At 43.6% G+C, this 24,982-nt stretch overlaps 1 protein-coding gene and 2 long non-coding RNA genes across 6 annotated transcripts in view; 1 reads left to right on the forward strand and 2 right to left on the reverse strand.

Moving 5' to 3' along the window:
* LOC122157007 overlaps positions 1-2,056 on the reverse strand; it is a 185,300-nt gene extending 183,244 nt beyond the window's left edge. For all 3 annotated transcript variants that reach the window (XR_006167749.1, XR_006167750.1, XR_006167748.1), the window contains exons 1-2: positions 1,987-2,056; positions 1,419-1,509 (exon numbers count right to left, since the gene is read on the reverse strand). This is a non-coding gene — a long non-coding RNA (uncharacterized LOC122157007). The remainder of the gene's footprint in view (positions 1-1,418; positions 1,510-1,986) is intronic.
* Positions 2,057-3,196: 1,140 nt separating this feature from the next.
* Positions 3,197-24,611, forward strand: PPM1K (protein phosphatase, Mg2+/Mn2+ dependent 1K). Of its 2 annotated transcripts, none has more exons than XM_042811755.1 (7): positions 3,197-3,231; positions 9,729-10,222; positions 10,794-10,894; positions 17,948-18,113; positions 18,612-18,756; positions 19,450-19,584; positions 19,901-24,611. In XM_042811755.1, exons 2-7 carry the CDS (start codon positions 9,783-9,785, stop codon positions 20,030-20,032), a joined length of 1,119 nt encoding a protein of 372 aa, XP_042667689.1. In that variant the 5' UTR covers positions 3,197-3,231; positions 9,729-9,782; the 3' UTR covers positions 20,033-24,611. The 2 variants fall into 2 exon arrangements, with proteins under 2 accessions (XP_042667689.1, XP_042667688.1); XM_042811754.1 differs by lacking the exon at positions 3,197-3,231 and adding an exon at positions 6,899-7,005.
* Positions 9,246-18,076, reverse strand: LOC122156720. The gene is made up of 4 exons (XR_006167614.1): positions 17,830-18,076; positions 16,175-16,337; positions 15,182-15,377; positions 9,246-10,444 (listed from the first exon to the last, which is right to left on the reverse strand). It is a non-coding gene; the product is annotated as an uncharacterized LOC122156720 (long non-coding RNA).
* Positions 24,612-24,982: the final 371 nt, after the last annotated feature.

Below are 24,982 nucleotides of genomic sequence, written 5' to 3' on the forward strand. Positions count from 1 at the left end.
TTGTTCTCTTGCTCAACATCAACATATGTACAGCAATACTCACTCTCAGGGAGGATAATGACATCTTTGAAGATTTTATATTAGTCGTTATACTTCTTTATTAACAGATCTAAATTTAATCTTCTTTAGCTACGAGGTTCATCATATGAATACTAATATACAACCCAAAGGGCTCTGTCTCATGAATATGAATTAAAGGGAAGACTTTAAAAAAATAGAAAGCCATTTTAGGAGAATTGTTTTTCAGAGGGACATGGGTTCTAAATTAAACAGCATCTAATGAATACATATAACACTAGCACTGTAGGCAAAAGCTTGTATAATAAAGTAATTCCAGTTGTGCCAGAAATTGAGCCAAAAAATGCCAGCTGTGTATATTTATGCTGCTTGAAATACGCAGCTGGACCCCGTAGGTAAGAAAGTAAAGCACACATCCAGGAAAACTTAGACCCCAACATTACTATTGCTACCAAAGAGAAGGTTTGAACAAGCAACTTTTATAGGCACTCAGTGGGTCATCTAGAAGAACACAGTACTTTTTGAGCAATACAATTTGGTTCTCTACATTGTGTTCAAGAGCAAAGTTATTTGCCCTTGCATCTCATCACCCAATTTCAAGCTCATTCATAACCCCATAGTCAAGGTGGTTCTGAAAACTGGCTCAAAAATACTTCAAACTGCTGACTTTTGAAACACATGTGAATGCAACTTCAGTGAAGTCATCACCTCTTGGGTATAGCCTCTTAGTAAATACCTTAGCAAAGCTGCAGGCAAGACCTGAACAAAATGTCTGGTCATTAAAAAAATAATAATAATTAAAAACCTACATTTTGTCAGAGTAACTCAATTGTATTTCATGTATGGATGGAGCAAAACTGAGCAGGTAGGAAGAAAAGAAAGAGCTGGGGTATAAGAGAGGGTTTGTTTTGCCCTCTGTACGACTAATAGTGCTGGGAATGTCCCTGGTACAGTGCCTAGAAAAGAAACACTGGACTGACACAGAGCTCAAGCCCTGAAGCTCTGGAAGGAGCTGGAGGACTCTGGGAACTTTGTGAGAGCTCTCCATGACCTCAGGATTTAAATCATATTTCATTTTACTCAAATACTTTTCTTTGAAGCATCCTTTCTTGTTAGCACTAAGTGTTACAAAGTCTGCTAACTTGAGATTATCCACTCATATCTCAATTGGGTTTACATCCACTTTGCATTGGCTTTACTCTGCTTCACACAATTCCTCAATCTTCCCGTCATGCATATGAGTTTCATGATCTTTTTAGCATCTGGTAGGCTTTTTTTTTTTTTCCTACACAAAACACCCGAAAATGAACTCACCCAACTATTTTACATATATAAATAGGTTTTGCAATATGATCTTGTGTTAGTCACATTTTTTGTCTCCCTCTTTAGTTTTCATTTACCTGCAGGCTCCTGCAGCAGTGAGATCCACAGCTTAGATGTTATGGAGAATCTCACTTCACTCAAAGATATCCCAAAGAGCACACCCCTTTCCTGTTAGGAAGAGAAAGATCTGTTTAGGCTGTTTGTGGCACAAATCTGAGCAACCTGCCAACGGTGGAAAGTCTACATCCCTTCCACGCGATTTAGCCCTATTTCTCTCTCTTGCTGTATTGACAAAATAAGCCTTTCCAACTGGAGCTGGTTCTGCTCCGACACGGAAGGGAAGCTTTGTAGAACCAACAGGAGCACACTGAAGAGGCGGAAGCCCCAGAGATGAGGTGCAGCGCACCATGCCGACGCCCGGGGGCCCCAGGACACTCTGGTAGAGCCACGCGCGCCTCCAGCAGCTGCAGTACCGCCTTTCAGCCAGCGGGCGGCAAGAGCGGGCCCCACGAGGCTCCGACCGGACCGCCCCTCGGAAAACCTCAACAAATGCGTATAAACGCGCTCGTCCCCGCTCTAACACAGTTGCCGCGGCTGTAGGAAAGGCTGTGCTTTGCAGCCTGCCTCTAGAAGTGTCGGCCGTACCCTGAGAAATTGCACTCCCGTGCACGCCCTGCCGCCCAACGTGGCCTACTGGCACCCGGCTTGCCCCAGGCCTACCGCTCCCAGCATCCCGCGCGGCGCGGCGCTCCACCCTGTGCGCCGCCACTGCTTTTCCTTCCGCTTCCGGGCCGCGGCGCTCTCAGAACGCGCAGGAGAAGGGGGAGCGCAGCTGGGTACTCAGCGCCCGCCGCGGGTAGAAAACCGAGGCTGTCGGGCTCGTGCGGAGCCACGAGGGAGGACTTCTGTTTGACGAGGTTTTACCGTCTCTCGCATCGTGGTGTTCAACCAGGGTTGCATCCAAGCAAGGGCTGCCCAGATTTTAAACGCGGCAGGCTGCAGAATGGATGTGCTGACGTCCTTGCGATGAGCGTGCCCGTTGGGTGTAGGCAGAATCGGGCAAGCTCTGTCATCTGTCGGCATAGGAGAGCCAAAAACCAATGAGACATTCTTCGTCTTTGTTTCCATCAGTATTTTGCTGTCACGTGCCCAGCTCTCCTCACAGTTGGCTTTTGAATTACAAGCCATTTCACCTTGAATATATTAAATGGTATCACTGTAGGTCTTCAGTCCTGCACAGGTAAATAGACACCAGCTGAGTGAGCACAGCATGACATGTCACAGTGTAACTGTGGCACTCCCACCAGCCCTTGGACAAAGCTAAGAGAAGCTTGTCATTGCTCTCTGAGTTATTTGTTGTTACAAAAACTAAACAGCTTTTTTCCTTCAAAGACTGATAGTATGTTTAGTTTGCTTGTGCTGAAGAAATTAAGTGAAAAGGCAGAAACAGGATTAATTTACTGCTGAGATAAGGGGGTGGAGTTCTGATGATTTCAGCAGAGCTGTGCTTGCACCAGTAGGGAATTTGGACCTGAGGTTGAATGTTCATTTCTGAAAATGACAAAACATTTCTGTAGAAGCTATCCTAGCCATTAGCAAGTATATCTAGCTTCAGTACAATTTGGGGTGTTTATTTGCCTACGAGCAAGCATTCTTACTTGGTACTACAACTACCATATGTATGGGAACTGCTGAGTCATGGCCTGAACCTCTGATTGATCACTTGAGGCGAGCAATGAGTCAGCCACAGGAGCACAGGTGAAGGCAATTCACCTGTGCTGCCAGAGGCTGCACCCCTCCTAGACCTATTTAAGAGCTGGCTACCAGTGGGGAAGGATCTCTTCTGGAGATCTGCTCTGCTGGTGTTTTGTAAGTGAGCCCAGGATAGGGGTAAGCTTTCTATCTATTCTCTTTTTGTTATCATTAGCTGATTTGCCAAACTCTCTTATTTTGTAATTATAACATCTTGATATTCGTTAATTATATACCATAATACCTCAGAGGCATTTATTCTGTTCTTGAAAAACAGCAGCAAGGAAAACTCCTTCATGTTTCCATAAGGCTGCATAGTGAGCTAACAGCAGTCTGTAATACATAATGATGTGGAGCTCTTATTCTTGAATTCTTTTGTTACAGATTACTACAAATTACTATAAGTAAAGCAAGCACACTTACAGTTAAACACACAGCCTATAACAAGTTACTACAAGATACTCCTAGAAGGCAAATGTATTTACACAGTAACAGTGCATAAAGCTTTCTATATTATATTGAAAATTACCATTAGTAAAGCAACAAATATGACTACCTAGATATGTACCTGCCTGTATGCCAAGGGAATAGTGGTATAGCATTCACCAAGCCAGTCCCAAGAGTGGGGCCAATCAACAACAGACAAACTAATTCCAAAGGTGACCTGTGTCACTAAGCTGGGAGTCAACCATGCATTCCCAACACGGGTCCTGTCTTGTTTTGGAAATATATAAAAATTCTGTGCACAAGGAGGCCTCAGAGAGAGGTCTCATTCTGGGTAGAAAGCAAGTCCTTTCTGTATTACAGGTTTCATAGGACATCACTACCTGGAATTTTTAGGTATCCTGCTGCATTTCAAAGATACCAGTTGCACATCTCAAGGATTCTTCTGATTGCTAAGCCAGGCTCCCCTGTTACCAGACAGGGTATCTTCTGATGGTGTTTTTTTCAGACTTTTTCTTTATTTTTCCCATTAAGACAAGATCAACTTTATGGCTGCTCCCATCAGCCCCCACTTCACAGACAAAAAATAGAGATAAAGCCATGACTAAGAAGTATAGCAAGGACTCAGCCACAAGTCTGCACTGCCTTACCAAAGGAAATATAAGTTATACAGCATATGTCTGATAACTTAGAAAAAGAATTTATCATTGCAACTGAACTGGCAAAACACACATCTTCAATAAAAAGAAGAGCAGTCCTCCTTAAATTACCTGTATCTCATTGGCAGACTCAGTCCTGATTGTTCTCAGCACTGTTCCTCTTTATGCACCCAGCTTCTCATCCCTACCATTCACACTGTCCCCAGGAATTAGCACTTAGTTAACACACTAATTGATCTGAGTTTTAAAACAATCACAAATAGCAGAAGATATTAGCAGCACATGGGCTACAAAGGCAGAATCACAGCAACAACTCTGCACCCCAGATTCTAAGTCACTTCAGTGGGCTCGTACAGAATGTTAATGGCACAGTCGGCAAAGATCACACAGAAACACTTTCTAATTCTAAAAAAAAACTTTCTAAAAAAAAAAAACAAAGATTACACATTGCTGAAGCTTTCATCCAGTGCACAAAAGTGTTCCATCTTCCTGTAGACCAAGTCTCATCTATGATGGGTTGACATGTTTTTTTTTTCAATTTTGCATTTGAATTCAGTAATTTTTTTAAATTGTGTATTTATTTATTTATTAAGGACATATTCTAACTTGAATACGGTCTCAGGTTTTCTCTCAGACGAGAGGCATGGGTTTATAATGCTCCATGCCTGTTATATCCTTTCTTCCTATTTGCTCTTAAGATGAAGCAGTAGCCTTCCCATAACAGCAGGCTTTGTTTGTATTAACAACAACTAAGCAAAGATGAAACAGTTTGTTTCTAGTTTGAAACAGGAAATAAAATTTGCTAGTAGGCACAATAATGACCAGGTAACATACTGGTATCTGCACAGGTCTGCTTAAAAGCATGAATAGTGAGGGCAAACAGTAACTACTGTCCAAAAGCACACTCTTATTCCATGCAGATGCTAGTTAATTCTTTATCTTGAGATTTACAAAAAGTAAAGTATGGGCTAGCAAGAAGCTGCTCCTACCAATCCTGATAGCAGGCTCACCTATGGACATACACTATCAGAATGCTCTAAAGTCCTTAGATTAGATTAGTCCTTGGATGCTTGCCACAGACTGCCTCACTTCACTGCTTTGTTTTCAAAGCCCCACAAGACCACTGCAGCCCAGCTCTGAAATTCAACACATGAGCCATTTCAGATCAACAGCACAGAGTCTGGGAGACATGGGCTCTAGCATTCCTTCTTTATTGAATAGCTACTCAGTTTTAGATCAGGCACAGAGAAGCTGCCAGACTCTCAAAGCAACACCCTGATTTCATTTTGTTTAGTCATCTATTGATAGGACCTGGCATTGTGCACCTCATGCAGAAAGCCAGGCATCTGGTGAGCCAGGGCAGAGCAAAGGACAGGTTATTGCTGAGTCTTAAATCCCAGGTGCCCATAGCAAACAGGAAAAGCAATCCAAACTGGAATAAGTAAATAGTTGTAAAGCTTTGGAGGAGTGCTGAAGTGGTGCTTCTTTACGTTTATGAGTCTACAAATGACTTTCCAGCGATAGCACTGTTCGTGTTCTATATTCCTGCTGATCCTTAACATTCTGTAGGAGGTGGTACCCAAAGTAACATAGAAAAGAACAAGAGAGGAATAAGAACTGCACTTGATTATTCTAAAAAGCCACAGTCATTTCCCCACCCTTTGGGCTGAAGCGTGTGGGTGCACAAGAAAGGGGAAACCCTGTTCCTCACAGCTGCGGAGAGCACACAGCCAGCAGTGAGTGGTGCCAGCTCCTCCGCCCATCAGGGCTCCTATGCTCTGCCAGGAACAAGAGGTGTGTCAGCAAGAAGGCCTGGCAACAGCCTGCCTGCTCCTCACTCCTGTCTTTGGGACCGCAGGGCACGGTGATCAACCAGAGCATTATTTCCACTCGCATGCCTGGCGCTGCACAGCTGAGCCACGCGCAGCACAGCAGTGAATGTTTTCAAGTATTGCAACTTGTAATGTGCAATGCTTCACAATTCAAGTTCAAGGGCAAATTCAGATTGCGTCACTCACGTGCTGTAAATGGAGAGTGCTAGCAGCACAGTGTGAGCCACTAGGAACGTTCTGTCCTAGCTCACTTTGTTCTATATCTAAGATCCTTCACTGAGAGAACAAAACACAGCAAAAATCCACTTCTGTTTCCAAATAAACTACTTGAATAATCAAAGCCATTTAAAGTTTCTGGATGAGCAGAAGATGGGGCGCTGGGCAGGCTGACCTGGCGGGGGCAAGCAGCCCACAGCGGGGGTTGGGGCTGGCTGGCTTTAAGGGCTCTTCTGCCCAACTATCCTTTGATTCTATGATTCTATGAATAAATATTAACTGAAAGATTAAGAAGGCCCCTGAATGTGCTGAAGGCTGGTTGTTCAAGAACCCGACAGCCAAAGCTAGGCAGGTTTTGTCTAAATACTGGCTCCACTGCGAGTCTGTCGGATGGAAATGGAAAACACCCGACGTTCCGTGCTTCTCGGAGTGCCAGGATCCGATACCCGCGTCAACCACGAGCAGAAGCCAGCGGGAACGGCACCGCGGCATCCCACAGTCGCCCTCCTCCCGCCCCGCACCCGGGCCGCTCCCCTCAGGGCGGGGTGAGGGCGGCGGGGGGGGCTCGGCTGCCATCTCCGCCGCCATTGGGGCCCGCGAAGGGCCGGGCCGCGCCGGGACGGCCCCCAGCGCCGCATTGGCCCGGCGGCCCCGCGGAGAGGAGAGGCGTGGCGGGCGGGAGTAGCGGCCGGAGGGTTCTGGGGAGGTTCCGCCGCTCGCCTCCGGTTTCCCGGGTACGGCAGGAGAACACAGAGGAGAAGGTAAGGCCTCTCCTCGGCGCAGCGGGAGGAGGGAGTCGGGTTCGGTCGTCGTTTCTCCTTCCCTACCGCTGGCCGCAGCCCTAACGGGTGCGGCGGGCGGGCGTGGTATCGTCCTGCGGCCATAGCGCTGTGCTGGATGCTCAGCGTGCCTTGTGCGCTGCGGGGCGGCAGCCGCGCGTCCTCCGGGGCATGGGTGGGCTTCTGCTCTTTTCTCCTCTCGGTATGGAACGTTTCCATCTCCCATAAGGCAGCCTCGCTGAAAAGAGGGTCACCCTACAGCTTGGTTTACGGCTTAATCATTAACGCTAAGCGCTGCGTTTCCTCGTCTATGTATACAAACCATTCCTTTAGGTTAAATACTCGGAGGCTGACAGGATCAGACGGAGCCCCTCGCAGCAGGTTTCCCCCCGCAGCAGGTTTCCCCCTGCAGCCGGCTCCTTTTGGCTGCAGCACGCACAGCCTGTTTTTTTCCCACATTGGCCTTTCTCAGTGTCTGCAAGCGTATCGGTTTGGACAAGCTGTCCCCAGCCGAAAGCACAACTATTTACATCACTGCAGCCACAGCGTGGTTTCATGTTCCTCCTTGCAGAGACAGCTGAAGAGCCCAAACACCGTTGGGGTTCAAGAGTCATAGAATCATTATGGATGGAAAAGACCGTTAAGACCATCTAGTCCAGTTATCAGCCCATCCCCACCACGACCACCAGTAAGGTGGAAAAGGGCTTTTAGGAGGTATATCTGATGGAAACAAACCCGTTAATTAGCTCTGGATGTATCTTCTGATTCACACTACGGATTCTGGGAGCTCTAAATATAGCTAGTGTTTCTTCCTCATCTCTCGAGCTGACAGAAGTGCAGGTTTTGCGAATTGGCAGGCTTTCAGTTTTGTTGAGCTGTGCTTGGCAGGAGGAAATGAACGTGCTGTTGCTGCCAGTCAAGGGCAACAGGAAACAAAAAAAAAAAATCTCAAGGAAGAAAATCAGCTATTAACTACCTGCGAGTATAGTGCAATAAGGGTGAGATGTTGCAGACGTCCAGGAGTAAAATGGAAAATCACTCATAGTGGAAATGTGCCAGTTCATTCACATGGTGTCTAGGCCAAATTCATCCAGTGCAACAATATTGATTCCCAGTGTGTTTGGCATTGATTGAGTTGACTGTTCGTCTGTAAATGCTAAATAAACAAATATTTCCTCACCTAAGATACTACATTAAAGATAAACCAAGAGCATCCAAAACAACGTGCTTTGAGCTGTGCAAGCTTACTGTATGCCTACAGAATGTTCACATCACAGCCACTTTCTAATTAAACAAATGCTCACCAAGTTACCTTTATGAATGTTTTTGCAAGCGCCCAGTTTTTGTCTGTGATTTAAAGAAATGAGTGTAAAGCCATATTTCAAAATGCAGATGCAATTATGATTTGAATCCGGAAAACACAATGGCAAGGCACTCCAGTCCAGAATTATGTATCTCTAGGGTATGCATATTGCTCACTCTTTGCTGCTGGATTATGTCAGACCATCTGCCTTCTGCCATCTTATGTATTCTTAATCTCTTTATTATGGTATTGAATACTTTTCACTTACAGTTTTGCTCTTGGCAATTCTCCAGTACAAGCAAACATTTAGCAATAACAAGAGCAATCCCTCACTTAACTCTTAGCATGGTTAGTTACAGCGATCTGAAGGTCTAGGTCAAATCTGCCTGGTGCAACAACATGGGCTTACTACCAAATGCACCCCAGCTCTTTCAAGTTTCATCATTTAGGCTGTTACTCTGCAAATAACTAAGCAAATTGCTCTACATTTTTCAGCTTGCTAGTTGGATCAGTGTCAGTGAAATGTATCTGTGCTGAGCCAACTTGTGTGTTTAATACATCCAAGCTGGAAGAGGCATCTGAAAAGTCAATGGAAGATCTTGCTTCCAGGGATAGCTCAAGGATTTCAGGGTTGGGTAGTGAAGAACACCAGGCAGAATAACTAAAAGCTGCATGGACAGTGTTTTGTGAAGTTAAAGTGAGCAATTGTGCATATCTACAGATAGACTTAATGGTTGCTCTTTGCCTTAAAAAAAAAAAAAAAAAAAAAAAATATATATATATATTAAAAAATATATATATATATATTAAAAATATATATATATATAATAATATATATATTAAAAAAAAAAAAATTCCTTTCCAGTTCTGCTTTGATAAGTCTTATTCAGGTTCTGATGAAATGGGACAGAACTGAATATCATGTCTCCTGTGCAGGAATTCAGCTCTTTAAAATCAAAGCAAGTACATTTTTTCACACTCTCCACGATTCACAGCACATATGCTATAGCAATTGCTTGAGCTGTATGCATGATAAACTCATTCAACGACCTTACCTCATATTTCAACATTTTCCTAGTTTTGATGAGATAGAACAAAGTCATTTTTACTCTCATTAGCTCCTTTGCAACCTCTGAAAATAGGGGTATCACGATGGAGGTGGCCAGTGGAGCTGCCTTGCCTCAATTTATCTGCAGCAGTCCTCATCAGAACTGTAACTGTGGGCTGGTCTGTGCAGGATTGTTTCTCGATGAGTCATGCAGAGGCTCTGTAGCCTCTTCTAGGCAGTGCTGTGCTATGCACGATTAGCGGGCTCCCACTGTGAAATTGTTTCCTGAATGATGTAACTGATAGTCCCCCTTCCTGTGCTGATTCTTGATCAGTTTTCTCTTTGTTCTTGAAGACATTCCAGCTGCTGCATCTCTTTTATCCCTACGAATCTTTGCGAAGACAAGTTATGTCAACAGCTGCTTTAATCCATTTGGTAAGAAACGGAGGTTCTCAAGTACGAAGGAGAGCCCTGCTGACATCCCGCCTCTTGCAAGACGACAAGCGTCTGACAGTCGAGTGCTACATTTCCACCTCCGAACGCCGGGCATCCCGCTTTGATTCGGACGGGAGCGGGCGGCCCGCCACGTGGGACACCTTTGGCATCTGGGACAATCGCATTGATGAACCTATTCTCCTCCCACCTAGCATAAAGTATGGAAAGCCGATTCCAAAAGTCAGCCTGAGCAAAGTGGGCTGTGCCAGTCATATTGGGAAGCGGAAGGAAAATGAAGACCGCTTTGATTACGCTCAGCTGACTGAGGATGTCCTGTACTTTGCAGTATACGATGGACATGGCGGGGCGGCAGCAGCAGACTTCTGCGCTAAGAACATGGAAAGATATATCAAGTAAGTGTGTGTCAAGTGAACGCGCGGTTAATGACTTACTGTCGAGTCTCCCTCCTTACAACCAAAAGGGAATCTGTGCACCATATGTTGCTGCTAATCGTCCCAGGTTGTATAGCCATCTATTCCAACAGGGTCAGCAGGAACACAGCAAAGGAGTAATTCCCATTACAACAGATGTGGCGTGATGTACTTCTCTGTATGTTCCCTGCCTGGGGAGCAAGCCTGGAAAGACAAGAAAAGAAAATGTGATTGCAGGAGAGAGAAGGGAATACAGAGCATGTGAATTGCCTGTTATCAGATGGGGGTTATGTGATCACAGATTTGGGAGTTTGTTGACACTCCTTCCTAGCTCTCCGGTACTTGCCTGAGTGTTAGAAGAGGCACTTTATCTGTTCACAAAATCGGAGTGTTAAGCTTTCAGTGGAAGTCATTAATAAAGCAGTATTACCTTTTTACTGTAATCTAGCATTATTCAATGCATGCAGGGAGGAAATAAGTCTATGAAAGAGATTGATTAATGTGAACACTTCTTGGTAAGAAGTCTAATTTTTTTTTCATTATTTGTACCCAGGGAATTTGCTGTTCAGGAGGAGAACTTAGAAAAAGTTTTGAACGATGCTTTTCTAGAAATAAACAAAGCATACGAAAGGCATGCTCAGCTGTCTGCTGATGGTAGGTAAAAAAATATTCTACCCTTATGTGTGTGGGGAAAAAGGGATTGGTTATTTCTCAGTATTTTTGTACTAAGACTCCGAAAACAGCCTGAAAACTGTTTTACTTAATATAGGTTTTTGCTCTAATCACTTACCACAAACTAAACAATTGTGCTTTACTTCCCTAAAAACAAAAAAGCTGTTAAAAAGTCTAGGTCAAATTTACTGGTGGAGTTATTAATCTGGGCTTCAGCATAATCCACACTGAATTTATCTTAACATCATTCTGTCAAGAAAGGTGTTTGTCAAGTTAGCAAGGAGCGATTTAAATTGGCAAGGAACAGAATCTTCCTGTGTGAGAAACACTGTCTTCTTTGGGTTGTTTTTTGTTTCGTTTTGTTTTCACAGAATCATAGAATCATAGAATCACAAGGTTGGAAATGACCTACAAGATCATCTAGTCCAACCAACTTTTCTTTCTGAAAAGTTGCTATTCCTTTGAGTGGAAAGGAACACTGTCCAAAGTTCCCCTTTCTTACTTGGCTGCTGCAGCTGAGGAGGAATATAAGCCAGAAGTAATACAAACGGTACCACTTCTGCACAGAGAGAATCTCCAGAGCAGCTGAGCATGAAAGGGGAAACAACAGCCAAGAGGAAAACAAGATTCGCTGTGGTAAAGCTGGCACCAGCCCCTTTAGATTTCCTTAGTCCTGGCTGTTCACCAAATTCTTGTGTATATATAGAGAGAGACTATGCACATCTGAAATTCCAGTCACAGTAGCTGGAGCTTATAGGGTGTAATTTGGGAAGGAGATAGAGGAGTTAGTTCACCTAGTGTTTAAATAAATACAAAGAAAACCAAACCCAAACAACCTGTCCCAGTGCTGCTACAGATACTGGCAATGCAACAGGACGTTTAGGGAATGAAGTCACACTGTGTCCTTGGGGCTACTTCCACTTCCTTTAAACAATCAGTGAAAACAGTCTAGTAATGGAGTGGTTTCCTGCTCTTAAAGTGCTAACCAAACCTACCTAGGCTCAAGTACTTCCTGGCTGGACAAGTTGCCTGACTGTTGCAGCACTGTGAGGGATGTACAGCTTTCCTCTTACGTGGTAAGAGCTAACATATCAGAAAAGACAATGACTCAAGTTCTGAAACACAGCCCTTAAAAAGGAGGAATTTAATCTGTAAAGCTCATTTTTCCATTATAACCTATTTTATTTCTAGGTATGGAAAACCAGTCCTATTGTTTAAAAAGAATAATAATGGGGTAAAAAATCCAAAGTCATTTTTGACCTGTGAAGTCAGTTTTAACTGAGCTAATGATAGGGATATCACTAGAGCAGATGAGCTTTGAATCCAAGAGTCTCCTTGTAAGCCCAGATTTAAAAAAAAAAAACAACAAACCAACAAACACCTGAAGGCTTATGTGCTTCCCTAGATCACAACCTCTTATTTTCTGTGATTTGTTTTATTTGCACCCTGCCCAGTCCATTTGTTGTTAAGACAGCTCTTTATTTTGCTCATGTTCAAGTTTAAGAGCATTTCCTTGAGAAGGATGTTTGGGAACCATACTGGGTATACTGTTCTGTTACTCTGAATGTGGTTTCTGATTATAGCATTCTGTACTTGAGACATAATGAACTGAACAAGAAAAATATTTAACAAACAAGCTGTACAGCAAGCTGGGCATTTTGGAATTCCTTGTAGGATTTTATCATACCATTTAACTGACTAATCGGGGCTGCTCACTGAAACGTAATGCAAATGCCAGCAAATTTATGTAACATCAAGATACTGAACAAGCCTTCTGCATTAAAAAAGCGTGAGGACAAACAAAATGGAAGGGAAAAGCAATCATTGAACATCTACAGGGGCCATGTCCTACAAAGTACTCAGTGTTTCTTAGGGAGGCTGAATGCCTGCATATTCTTCCCACAGGAGCCAGTGGGATCTAAAAGTGCCCAGTGCTCTTGTCTGGTTGCCCAGCTGAAAATAAAGCTAAAAGGCAAAGAGTGGAGTAACAGGGTGTGCAGACAAGTGCAGTTTTCTGAACAAACAAGCTTTTTGCGTATCTGCTGATTAAAAAAAAAATTAAAAATTAAATGCTTGATTGACTGTTTGGTGTGGATATTTTTGTCATTGCTGCTCTTTTGAAAGTTATGTAAAATTCAATGTTTTGCATGTATCCTTGTTAGAAGACTAATTCCAAATTGATTCAGTTTGCCAGCAAAAATTCTGAATAATTGTGGCTATTCTAGATGTGATGGTCAAAGTTTCTCAGAGATGGTGGTCAGTGGTGTAACACAGGTTATCTGTCATACACTGGATGCTCAAGGCCAACCTCCTTTTGAATCCCTGCCGCAGCTGATGAAGTGCAGAAAAATAACTTACTTAGTTTTATTCCCACAGACAGCCCTGCCAGGGCTCCTTTCTCTGTATTCTTTAAAAGACAGGGTGGATGGTCAGGGTGTCCAGATCTTTACTGACACACAACCAGCTTTGAAAATGAATGCCTGGGTGTTTGAAGAAACATAATTGCCAGGACATGACTACAGGAAATCACTGTAACAAAAATCCATGAAATTTTGGCTAACACAATGCCTATGATGATATTTAGAGGGAAAAAAAAAAACATATGGCAAAAATTTAACAGGACTAGAACATGAATTGTTGGAGAACATAGCTTTGTCTTCCAGGACACTGAAGATTTATAATTGAAAAATATTTGAAATTAGATTTGAAAAACAAGTAGAATAATTCCTCGTTTGAGTTCTCAGTAAAAATAAAGGTCTATGCATGTGTTTCAGTACTGCTGCATGCTCGGTGTGTGCGTTCACTAGTGCTGTTGGACTGCTGTATTGACCTGCAGGTTGTTCCTGTATCCCCTCTGACAGTTTCACACAAAGGCATAAGAAACTTTCTTTCTGAAGCCATCTGCCACAGAAATAATTTCTAATCATTAAGAGGTCAGAGACATGCCTGAGTCTTGAAGCATGGTGTTCGATATCTCTTCAGAAACTCATTTTCATTCACTTCCACACATTCAGATGTACCCAGTCACTGTCGAATCACTGCCAAATTAACATACAGGACACAGTAAAGGAAGTTCCCAATCAACAAATACATTATTATCCAGGGAACAAACGCTAACAGAGATGGACAGTTTTCTGTTACATTGGACCAGCAGTAAAAAGCTAAATGTAAAAGCTGAATAGCTTTCTTGAGTAAGGATGGATCTAAACAACTTATCATGCTCGAGGAAAACAGGACATTGCTCTGGAGAAATGGAAAACAAACCCTGCCCTGGCCTAGGGTGGTCTTGAAGTGTAAATGCTGCTGCTTCTGTTCACCGCAGGCACCATCCACCACTGAGGGAAAATAACAGGCAGGCAGTGTTTCCATCAGCCTCCATGTTCAGTGCATCTAGCTCTAATCACATTGACCACTCACTTCTGGAATAGCCATCTTGTTAAAACATAGCCAGGTGTTACCTGATGTGTCTACAATTGAAGGGACCTCCTGGAAATTTAATGTGCTGAGCAAACAACAGAAGTATTTTTAAAATAATTATATTTACAAAGTAGTATTCAGATTTTTTTTAAGTTACTGTTTGAACATGTGATTACTTTTTCTTTGAATATGTTAACCTGCAACACTGAGGAAAAGGGAGAGCTGCAGAAATGGTTACTTACGTATTTCACAATGCCATCAATGTCACAAAGACCACTTTTTTATCCAAAGGTCTCAATTATTACCAAATCAAGTTAGACAATACTAATTACGGTATGATGGGGGTGTTATCGCATGTTTGCCCATGGATCAGAAGGGGTCATTCAGTGTCTTCATTAAAATGGCCTCATTTTAGTTGGCACAGGTATGAACTCTCAATTTTTATTTCATTTATATATATGTATTTACATATACAAACTACCTTGGGAAAATGGGCCACATTATGTTTTGAACATTTTCTGTAAGGTGACCACTGTCATATGAGACAGTCATATCTGGCATCAGTACATTTATTTGGATGACTTTTTAACTGGACACTCGCCATCAGCCCCGCAAAACAAATCTGTGGCCAAAGATGCAGTCTCTACTATGGCCAAATGGAACATTACACAGCTCATCCAGGCCCTTCCTCTGTAGAAGACACTGTGGGCAAACCCAAAATGACTACGTGCCCTGTTTTGCAGCCCTTGTCCTTTCATCTCCAGTGTTGCAGGTTTATTTTGTTTGAACAAAGTCCCTGGGTCAATTTCCTATTTGCCTCTGTGTACGTGTTATTTGTGGCAGACACTGTACCTGGTCAGCAGCTCTAGAACTGGAGGCCCTGGACGCTATATGCTGGGCTTCAGTGGAAAGAGAGATCTGCTTAATTTTGTCCCAGGTGAAGGAGTCCGGCGGTTCCTAGCCTGGACTACTGGAAGGTTCCCACATCCTCTTTGTCACATTAGTTGAGATGACTTGCAGTAAAAAGTGTCCAGTGAGTGTTAAGAACCTATTGAAAGATCTTAGTTTTATAGTGATATTGTTAGGTAAACAAGATAAACTCTTTTAATTTTAAAAATGAGTACATGTGCTGATGCAATATATTTTTGTGTTATTAAATATCCTAGCAGCAGTCATAGTAAAGCATTAGAAATGTTATCCCATCGTCACTGCTGTGTTTTGGAACTGTGAGAGAAGTCACATCATCCCTTCAGTCTGACCAGATCCACGTTCTTTCACCCCTATGTGAATGGTGATTCAGTTTCAGAGAAGAAAGCGTGAGCGGCATTTGTTTTCCTCAGAGTGCAATTTAAGAAGCAAACATTTATAAGACAGAAGTTGGTACAGCCATTACCACAGCTCTTTGTTGCATCTTTGATGGGTCTTCAATACCATCCTCTGCTTCCTGATAGCAGGCCTGTTGGCTTTCTGATTTGGCACTGTGAAGATGTACACTCGCCTGAATGACCAAATGTTTGTGCTCAGTCATGAATTACAGACCTCAGATCAACCTATTCTGAAACCTGATGTGTTTGTCAGCATAGTTCCAAAACAAGTGATGAGATGGGAAACTAGTGGCATTAATTTTAATGTTTAAGTAAAATATATTTTCTGCAAAGTGAAAAAGGCAGTTTTAAGTTCATTTTACTTCTTTTAGCTGTTGGCTAAAACAGGTATTTTACTGAATTTACTAAAATTTCTAATCACACCACTACCTGTTATTATCTTATTTTATAAAATATTTTAAAACGAGCCTGTACTTGCATAGTCCTTGCTTTAAAGTAGAAACAAGATGTCAGTGCTTACCTGAATGCTCAACAGACTACTGGCATCTATGTGGTTTTGAATCTTGTAGTCTGTATCACAGCTGTAACATAGACCAAGGTGCATCCTGTGTCACCATGGTGAACATTCACTGTGGACTTGTTGGTTAAGTCAGTTAACCAAGTCACCGCAGCAGTAATAATACCTGTTTTAATAATAACACAAGCTTAGTTTAGATGGCTTTGTGAGGTATTTTTTTTTTGTTTCATCAACGCACTGCTTTCATCTGACAGCAAGGCTCCATGCACCCAGCAGGGCGTTGTGCTGCCCACCCCAGTTCCTTCCACCATCCCAGGTCAGTGCCACAGAGCCAAAGGCAGGAGCATGTGTAGTGCAGAGCTCTGCAGAAGTGGTGGTGGGAAGATCTTCAATTGTTACTCATGTGAAAATAGCAATATAGCTAGGGATTCTCATTGCTAAGACCCAAACCTCTGTCTGGAAGCTACCTTTTAAAACCTGTTACTGGAACACCTCAGTGTGCAAGAAGCCTCCAGAAGGCCTTTCAGAGGCACTTGCATGGGCTGTGAGTTCTGGGCAAGACTTGTTCCCAACTTGGCTTTTTGCTATAAAAGCTCAAGTTAGCAGGAGCTAGTGCTTTCCAGCAGAGAGATTGCTCTCCCTAACCAGTGCAGCATGTTTTGCAGGAGGAGATGCTACCTACAAAAGTGGGTTCTTCCTTTTAAACAGTAAGCAAGCAAAAAATGAGGGCTAGGCAGTTCTTCTGGCATTTCTTTCACTGCGGATAAATCTGCACAACTTCTCTGAAACAGGCAGACAGACTCGTTTTTCCTCTTTTTAAGCACGGGTTTTATTTCCCCTAAGCAAGTTTGCTTGCAGTAGTCACTGCAACCAGGTCCATAAAACAGACAGCTTAGACCATTCCCGTGCCCTGCAAGAGGAGGAAGCCAGCAGCTAGGGCTTCAGCTTGCCCTCTAGGCAGCAAATGTCAAATGATCCCACCAGCATACAAGGGCAGATCCCCCAGAAGCAAGCACAGCTGCCAGGTGACTTGCACTCATTTTGCATTGCAATGCAAGGCAAGGCGGAATCCAGCTTTGCCTTAGTGCTGCAACCTCCAACAAATCTGCAGGGCTGTAAGAGAGCAGAGTCCCCTTCTCAAAAAGGGCAGCACTTGCGGGCAGAGCCCTTTGTCTCTTGACAAGCCAATGGGAATGAGAGGGAGATTATTAATAACAACAGCAACAGGAGAACTCCACAGACTGCAGCCAAGAAGTGATCTGGAGGTTTTCTTCTGCTGAACTACATGCAGCTCCAATTGCAATTACTCAGCCACCCACTTCACTGCCTCACATGAGGGGAGAACCATCAGCATTCTGGTGGGCTATCAATGAGCTCACTGTGCATAGGGATAAAGACAAGAACCTGTACCTTCAGAGGAACTAGTGGGACTGAAAAGCTATTTGCTACAACCTGAAAAGAAGCCACTGTGTCTCATCCTGCTTTAACTCCACCCGCCCTCTTGCATGGAGCCATGCTGTTACACAGAAACGCTGACACTCTCCACTTTTTTCCCTCTCTGTCTCCCCATCCCAAGTCCTGTATGCATGTTTGTTTGCTTTTTTTTTTTTTTTATCCTTATCTATAGCTTTAGTTTAAACTTAAAAACAATTACTTACTAGTAATGTAGAGCACAAGTTGTCTTTGTCTTAACCAGTCGACACTGTTGCTCTGTTGTAAATGGTCCTGTGCTTTGAGGCAGTGATAAAACCTCTCTCTCTGATATGACATTTGTAGCAACTCTGATGAACTCTGGGACCACTGCAACGGTGGCCCTGCTGCGGGATGGTATTGAGCTGGTAGTGGCAAGCGTGGGTGACAGCCGTGCCCTGCTGTGTCGAAAAGGAAAGGCCATGAAACTCACCATTGACCATACACCAGAAAGGAAGGAGGAGAAGGAAAGGTACCTGTTGGCTCATATTGTGGCTTTTTGGGGAACAGCCTCTGTCAGGCTATCCTGCTGCCAGGTTGGTCCTGGGAAAAAGGCTAGAGCTGAACATAACAGTCCAAGCTGGAAAAAGTGGCACAACCCCAGTTAAGTCATTTATTTCCATTTCAAGAACTGGGGATTTATAAAGGCCTACATGAACATAAACTGTCATTGCAGTAAAACCAGCAGAGCTAGGACTGGGTATTGAGCTGTAACCACATGGTTCAAAGACTCATCCAAGAGTTCCAAGAGATATCCAAGATGTGAAGAAATGTGCTGTAGTTCCCAGGGCAGCACTCTGCCCTCTAAATCCTATCCCTTCTGTGGAACCCTTCAAACATAGCCTCTCAGCTCAGGTCCATGGTACTCCGTCTCACATCAGCAGATAGTGGTAGAAACTGCAGCTACAGACGGGGGGAATGGTCTGAATCTGTAACTCATCTTCGCTTTCTCTCTTGTGCCTCCGGACAGGATTAGGAAGTGTGGTGGCTTTGTTACCTGGAACAGTTTGGGACAACCTCATGTGAATGGTAGACTTGCAATGACGCGGAGCATAGGAGATTTGGATCTTAAAAACAGTGGTGTGATAGCCCAGCCAGAAACAAAAAAGGTTCAGGTAAAAGAAAGCCTGGTTTACAGGGACGGCAATTGGATTAAGGGGGCAACAAAGCTATCTGAAGCAGGTGGTGGTACCCACACAGTTTGCTCAGGTGAAACCACACGACCAAGCTTTGGTTTTCACTTGTGGTGAAATAACCCACAACCAGCTCTACGTAAGTTATCTCAGATTGACACTAATAAGATAGGAGAGAATCAAGTCCTGACAGGAAAGTCAAGAAGGTTAACTTCTGAATCCCTGTTATCACAGTATAACCTACTTTCAATGTTAATATTGGTACAAAGCAATCACTGAGAACTAGGTGGGATTTGGAAGAGCTGGGTCACCAAGGATAGCAGAATTTGTGGCGGGTTACATATTTGAGAGGAAGGGGGAAGGAAAGGGCAGTTGCATGCATCTTACCATAGCTTTGCAATTGTCCAGGAAACAGATCAACCACCCATAACGTATTCAGCACAACTGCATTCATGTTTTCATAAAGAGAAAAAAAAAGTACCTCCTCTCAACTCACATGTTTTGACATTTTCCCCTAATGGATGAGGATAGTGCTCATACAAAAAGCAAGAGAACAGGCAGCACTCCCAGAGAAAAATACTTTGCAACAAAGGGTAAAAAAAACGAAATCAAGGCAGCAGTTTTACCTGGCAGCACTCTCTTCACTGTTGTGCATACTTCATACCTTTATTGCAGTTGCACCATGCAGATGACGGCTTCCTAGTCCTTACTACAGATGGTATTAACTTCATGGTGAACAGTCAAGAGATCTGCGACTTCATCAACCAGTGCCACGATCCCACTGAAGCTGCCCACGTTGTTACTGAGCAGGTAATGCTAGGGTTACTTGAAGCATCAAAGTGCCAGATCCTTGCAAGGACACAGGGACATCATTTCAATTAATGGGCTTAGTTCTTGGTCCGCAGACCTGCTGAGTATGTAATCAGTGTAGACAGAAACCACCAGTTTCATATTGGAGGTTTTGGACAGTGGTATATCCATGGAAAGCTCTGAGGTGTGCAAGAGCCTGCAGTGTTGGAGCTGGGAAGAAGCAATGAAGTCTCAGAGCATGCTGTCCCATGTGGAGTCAGAGAGCTATTTCTCTTTCTGAGCAAGACTGACGCTGACAAATTGTTTCTTCCTTCAGGCAATACAGTATGGCACTGAAGATAACAGCACGGTTGTCATAGTGCCATTTGGAGCGTGGGGGAAGTATAAAAATGGCGACATCAACTTTTCCTTCAGCCGCAGCTTTGCCTCCAGTGGGAGATGGGCGTGAAGACCTGACACAGCTATCTTTTCCTGCAATAACATGGATACAACGTGCTATAAGAGAACACATCCATCTGTTCATAGGTTGACTCAGTGTCTTGTCCATCTTTTCTGTTGCCAGTTATGGAAGATGCAACTGCTCCTTTGGTGCGTAATTGCTGCTTACAGCTGATCACATTTTACTGTGTTTATTTATTCAGATCAGCATTGGGTTTCTAGGCCCAGCAGTTCTGCACATCATTTCATTCGCACAGACAAGTCTCTGGGCTTGAGTTATGACACATCAGTTTCATCCCAACTCTTGTTACCTAGTACTCAGTTACCTGGCAGCTGTGAAAGTCCAAGACTGAGCCATGCGCCATCTTCTTTGTACGTTAATACACAGGGGAACAAACGCAGTGTTCTTAGAAAGACAAAAAGGGAGTCTGTTGTTTTCCTCTGTCATGTAGCCATCCACAGCTCCCCCATGTTTCACGAGAAACGGGTGAAATACAAGGAGGAAATATCAGAAGTAATTAGCCTGTGGTTATGTTCTGGTGCCAGGGGCATTCCATGTAGCTGAATGGCATCCCAATAGAGCACTTTGCTGGGCTTTAGGCTCTCTCTGGTATTACCTGTGATGCTTCAGCTCCAAAGAGACAGAGCAAGCAGGAGCCACGTGCTGTTGAACAGATGGGAACCCATTGGGCCCAAAGCCCCTACAGTCGCAGTGGACCATGCAGCCTCTGGCACCATGCTTCCTTCAGCATAATGGTGCCTGAAAAGAGCACGTAGGAGGAGGAAAAAAAAGCAGCCCACTTTATAATTTCAGAGACCATAATCAATTTGAGTATTTGTTTGTTTGGGTTTTTTTTCCTAAGAAAAGGAAACTGTTTCAAAGAGCTTTCAGTTCAAGATTCTTTGGATGTATGAAACAGTAGAGTTTATTTCTTCATATGCAAGGATTTTCCTGCCCTCTGCCTTTTTTTTCAGCTAGCTACAGTCTCCTGCTGGCATAAAGACAGCTGTAAAATGCCCAAAGCCAGAAAGCTAGAGAAAGAAGAGAATATTTTAATAACATATGGCAATTTTTGTTAAGTTTTGGGTGTTGTTTCCACCAGGCATCAAATAGTTGGTCACCAATAGCAGCTTTAAAGATTTCATTTCTCTTTCTGGTGGGAGTCTGTGTCCAATGGGGCACAAAAGGCCAGAGCCCTGAGCCAGCTCGGTGTTGCTGTGATACAAACTGCTGGTGACACATCAACAGCAGGTCCAACTTTCCACATACCTCTTTCGGCCCCAGTTCTCCCTCACTCAAAATCAGTCGTGCATCTCCTGTAGCCTCCAAATTGCCCCATTGTGAGTAAATATGGGCAGAGAAAAGTCAGGCTTTTCCCATGTAGATTTTGTTCCATGTTTCCAACAGCACAATTATTTAAAAAGAAGAAAAAAGCCAACTGACAAGAACAAAATGCGATGCCTGGTCCGATTCTCATTTTCCAGTGTGTCATCTACATCTTTTTCTAGCCCCTTCCAGGCCCATGGTTACAGCACAGTCATTTCCATGTGTTCTTCTGGCTGCAGGCTTGGGAGCACCCTGCAGGTCACAGCACTGTACTGACAGCATTAATGCTCTAAGTATAGACAGTACCTTGGTTGTGTCCCATCACTTGGTGTATTTATATGGTGCACATAATGTGCATATTCAGTTTATGAGTATAAAGAGGTTGTGACTCACTATTTGTAAGTCTCTATTGTGTTTGGCGCTGTTGCCCAGGCAGGCACGTTTAATGAGCACATCCATCACTGGTTTACAGTTATAATACCTTCTTTCTTCTCCAGATTTCCCCAATTCTATCTTCACTTGAGATCAAAGTTTTCAGTCTTGGTCTCTGCCTTGCTTACTGGAGGCAAAAGGCACTTTTAATTGATAACCTGCAATTTGCACCCTGCACAACCTGTTTGTAGCAAAAGCAGCAGAACGCATCCTCTCCTGAGCACTTGCAGAGAGGCAGCACCTGACAGAGACTCAGTGAGCTGTTCCAGCAATGCCATTATGACCTGTTTGCACTGCACAGCTGACTCCTGCTGAAATAGCAAGTGGTCCTAGCTAAGGGTTAACCACACCACAGCCTTATTCTGGGCCAAAGAAGGGCTACAGTCAGCTTTGGTTTCAAGTGTCAGACAAACATGAGCAGCAGAGCCAGGATTTGGACATGTCTCATCAACACTGCTTGGTGCCAAATGCTGCTCATTCCTGTTTGGCCATCCATCCAGCTAGCCAGGCAAGATATCAGGCCTCCCCTGAGGTGTTTATAACAAGTATACGTTGATTTTTTTGAGCTGTGCTGGGTACTCGCCAACCTGAATACGTGGTATCAAATGCAGGGTGGTAATGAATAGCACCTGCAGGTGCTCTGAGGAATGGCCTGGGCTGATGGAGTATCTTCTGAGCACTGATCAGTATGTAAAAAGAAGTCATCTTTATACTTGAGGGAGTTTGGGAGCATATTTTTTGTGTTATCCCTATCCAGTTCAAGGCCAAGTTGGATGGAGCCCTGGGCAACTTGATCTCACACGTGGTAACCCTGCCTGTGACAGGGAGGTTAGAACTTGGTAATCCTTGAGGTCCCTTTCCAATCTGAGCCATTCTATGATGCTATGGTATCCTAATTTCATAGAGAATGGAAGTGGTTGAGTGCTTCTATTTCCTCCAGCAGACTGACTGTCCTCTCAGAGGAAGGATCCACCTATAGATGCACATATATTTTAGAAAGGAAGGGATAAGACAAAGCTTTGCAAAATAGAAGGCAGTTAGGTAAAGATATGTTGGCAGTTCCTATTACTGCTTTTAAACAATCACAGAAAAGCTGTGGTTGGAAAGGACATGGTGATGTCATCCATCCAGCCTACTGCTCAAAGCAGGGCTCATTTCAGAATTATGTGCTGCAGCAAAGGGGCATGCATCTACTGACACTGGACTATAGACTGAAATGGGATGGGAAGAAAGAGATAGGCATGAGAGCAGTCTGCCTGCAGAACCAACTTCAATGTGTTCTGGTGGAAGCTTACCAGTAGGTGAAAACCTACAAAGTGAAAACTTTGTATGGCTACTAATAAATGTCACAAATAAATTAGCACATTCATCTAACAGATACGAGCTGGTTTTTCTAAAAAGCAATAAGACAGGAGATTACAAAGACACATTTCTTATTCCCTGGCTGTTCCCTACAGTTTTCTGCATCTGTTTCTGAAGTAAACAAGCTACTAATGAAGGCAGATTGCTTTGCCAAGTGGCCCATTAGTCTGCCCATTCCTCTTTCTATTGCTAAGTGTCGCTTTCACTGGTTTGTATGAATTTCTGCCTTCATGCTGTGCACTGCCAGACTTTGAGTACATCAGAAACATCGTTTGGTGCAGACCCTCTGTTACCAAAATCTTTCTCTTCCCAAACAACAGCCTCGCCTTTTCTTGCATATGTAGTAATCTCCCTTTAGATTTATCTGTACCAAGCCTTGTTTTTCTCCAAGTCACCAGGAAAAACCTGCACTTTCCTGTGTGATTGGTTTTTCCATCATTTGATACTTCTTAATGAAGAAGCATTAGGACAAGTCACAGGAATTGCATTTCAGTCATGGGGCTGTTTTGGCACTGACACTGGCAGAGTGAGCCATGAGTGCAGGTGTATGGCACCAGCATTCCCTGTGTGAAGTATGAAGTCGAAGGAGTAAAGCCATGCCAAGGCAAATGGAAACAGCTTATCAAAAGTATTTCCTTACCTGGACACTCCTCCTGGACCAGTGCTGTTTCTCATGGTAGAGGTGCTGCAGGAGGAAGGGGCTGGAACAGCTTTAATACAGCATCCTCTGACTAGTCAATCCTTTTTGGTTTGAAAAGCTCGGGGTTGGTGAAGAATTGTGGAGCAGAGTTTGTGGTTGAGAATAAGGGCGGAGTGAGAAATTGGCAATATTACCACTTTTTTTTACCAATTTGGAGAAAATTCTGAAGATCTGGGGCTCACTGCAAGATTTCTGCTGATGGAGGAATCAGATACTGGATCAGCATTTCTGTCTCAACACACAATGTGCTGTTTTCAAAGGCACAGAATTTCTAGCTAAAGCAGTAGCACAAAACAGATACCAGTTACTCTGGTTTAATATTAATTTCTGTGGAATAGAATCACGTAGGAAGTTCTAGGTCCATTGGTCACTTACCCAATAAGCTGAGCATATGGCAGAGCACTCCCCTGCAGTTTCCTAGTTCTGAAGCTGCTGTTCTCCTGCTCTTAATGCAGAGGTACTAATGGGGATTCCCCTTTGCCCAGCATGTTAAGTGCTTGGGCAGCGGAGTGTGTCATAACTTTTACAGACTGAAGTGCAATTGTGTACATTCACTGCATACTTTGCCTTAGGACAGTCTATAATTCCTGATGTTTAATGTTTATTTTTGGTGTAATCAGTGACCATAATTAATCTACTACTTCATTTTACTGAAGTTTTTTTTTTTTTTCTTTTTAAACATTTGTTTGTCTTCAAATTTGTGACTCAAATCTACAGTGGGACAGATAAGGCTGTACTGAAATGCTTAAATAAAGACCTCTAAATAAATAATCGGCTTTTCACTCTGAATGTATTTTTCTTTTCCAAGCACACTGCCAACCACCAAAACTTTGTTTCTCAGGCTCTGCCATGACTGTCCTGTGAGCCCCAGCCCTTTGCCTCTGCCATAAACACATTCACCAAGGCTCTGCCTTTCAATTAGTGCTGAGGCACGGGCTGCCCAGAGTAACAGTGGATGCCCCATCCCTGGAAGCACTCAAGGCCATGTTTGATGGGGCACTGGGCAGCCCGACCTGGTGGGGGGCAACCAGCCCACAGCTGGGGGTTGGGACTGAGCGGGCTTTAAGGTCCGTTCCATCACAACCATTCTATAGTTCTGTGATATGATACGACACAAAGGCATTCACCAGCAATAAGTG

Source organism: Centrocercus urophasianus, unplaced genomic scaffold (genome assembly GCF_019232065.1).
Source record: "Centrocercus urophasianus isolate 14NV4802_14NV808 unplaced genomic scaffold, USGS_Curo_1.0 seq_13, whole genome shotgun sequence".
In the NCBI taxonomy this organism is placed as follows: Eukaryota; Metazoa; Chordata; class Aves; order Galliformes; family Phasianidae; genus Centrocercus; species Centrocercus urophasianus.

What these genes read in the sequence shown, in the direction of transcription:
- PPM1K (XM_042811755.1), top strand. Translation starts at nt 9,783, where the DNA reads ATGTCAACAGCTGCTTTAATCCATTTGGTAAGAAACGGAGGTTCTCAA. An exon ending in AGGAAGGAGGAGAAGGAAAG is followed by an intron (nt 18,114 to 18,611) that starts GTACCTGTTGGC and finishes GCCTCCGGACAG; the next exon opens with GATTAGGAAGTGTGGTGGCT. An exon ending in CAGAAACAAAAAAGGTTCAG is followed by an intron (nt 18,757 to 19,449) that starts GTAAAAGAAAGC and finishes CCTTTATTGCAG; the next exon opens with TTGCACCATGCAGATGACGG.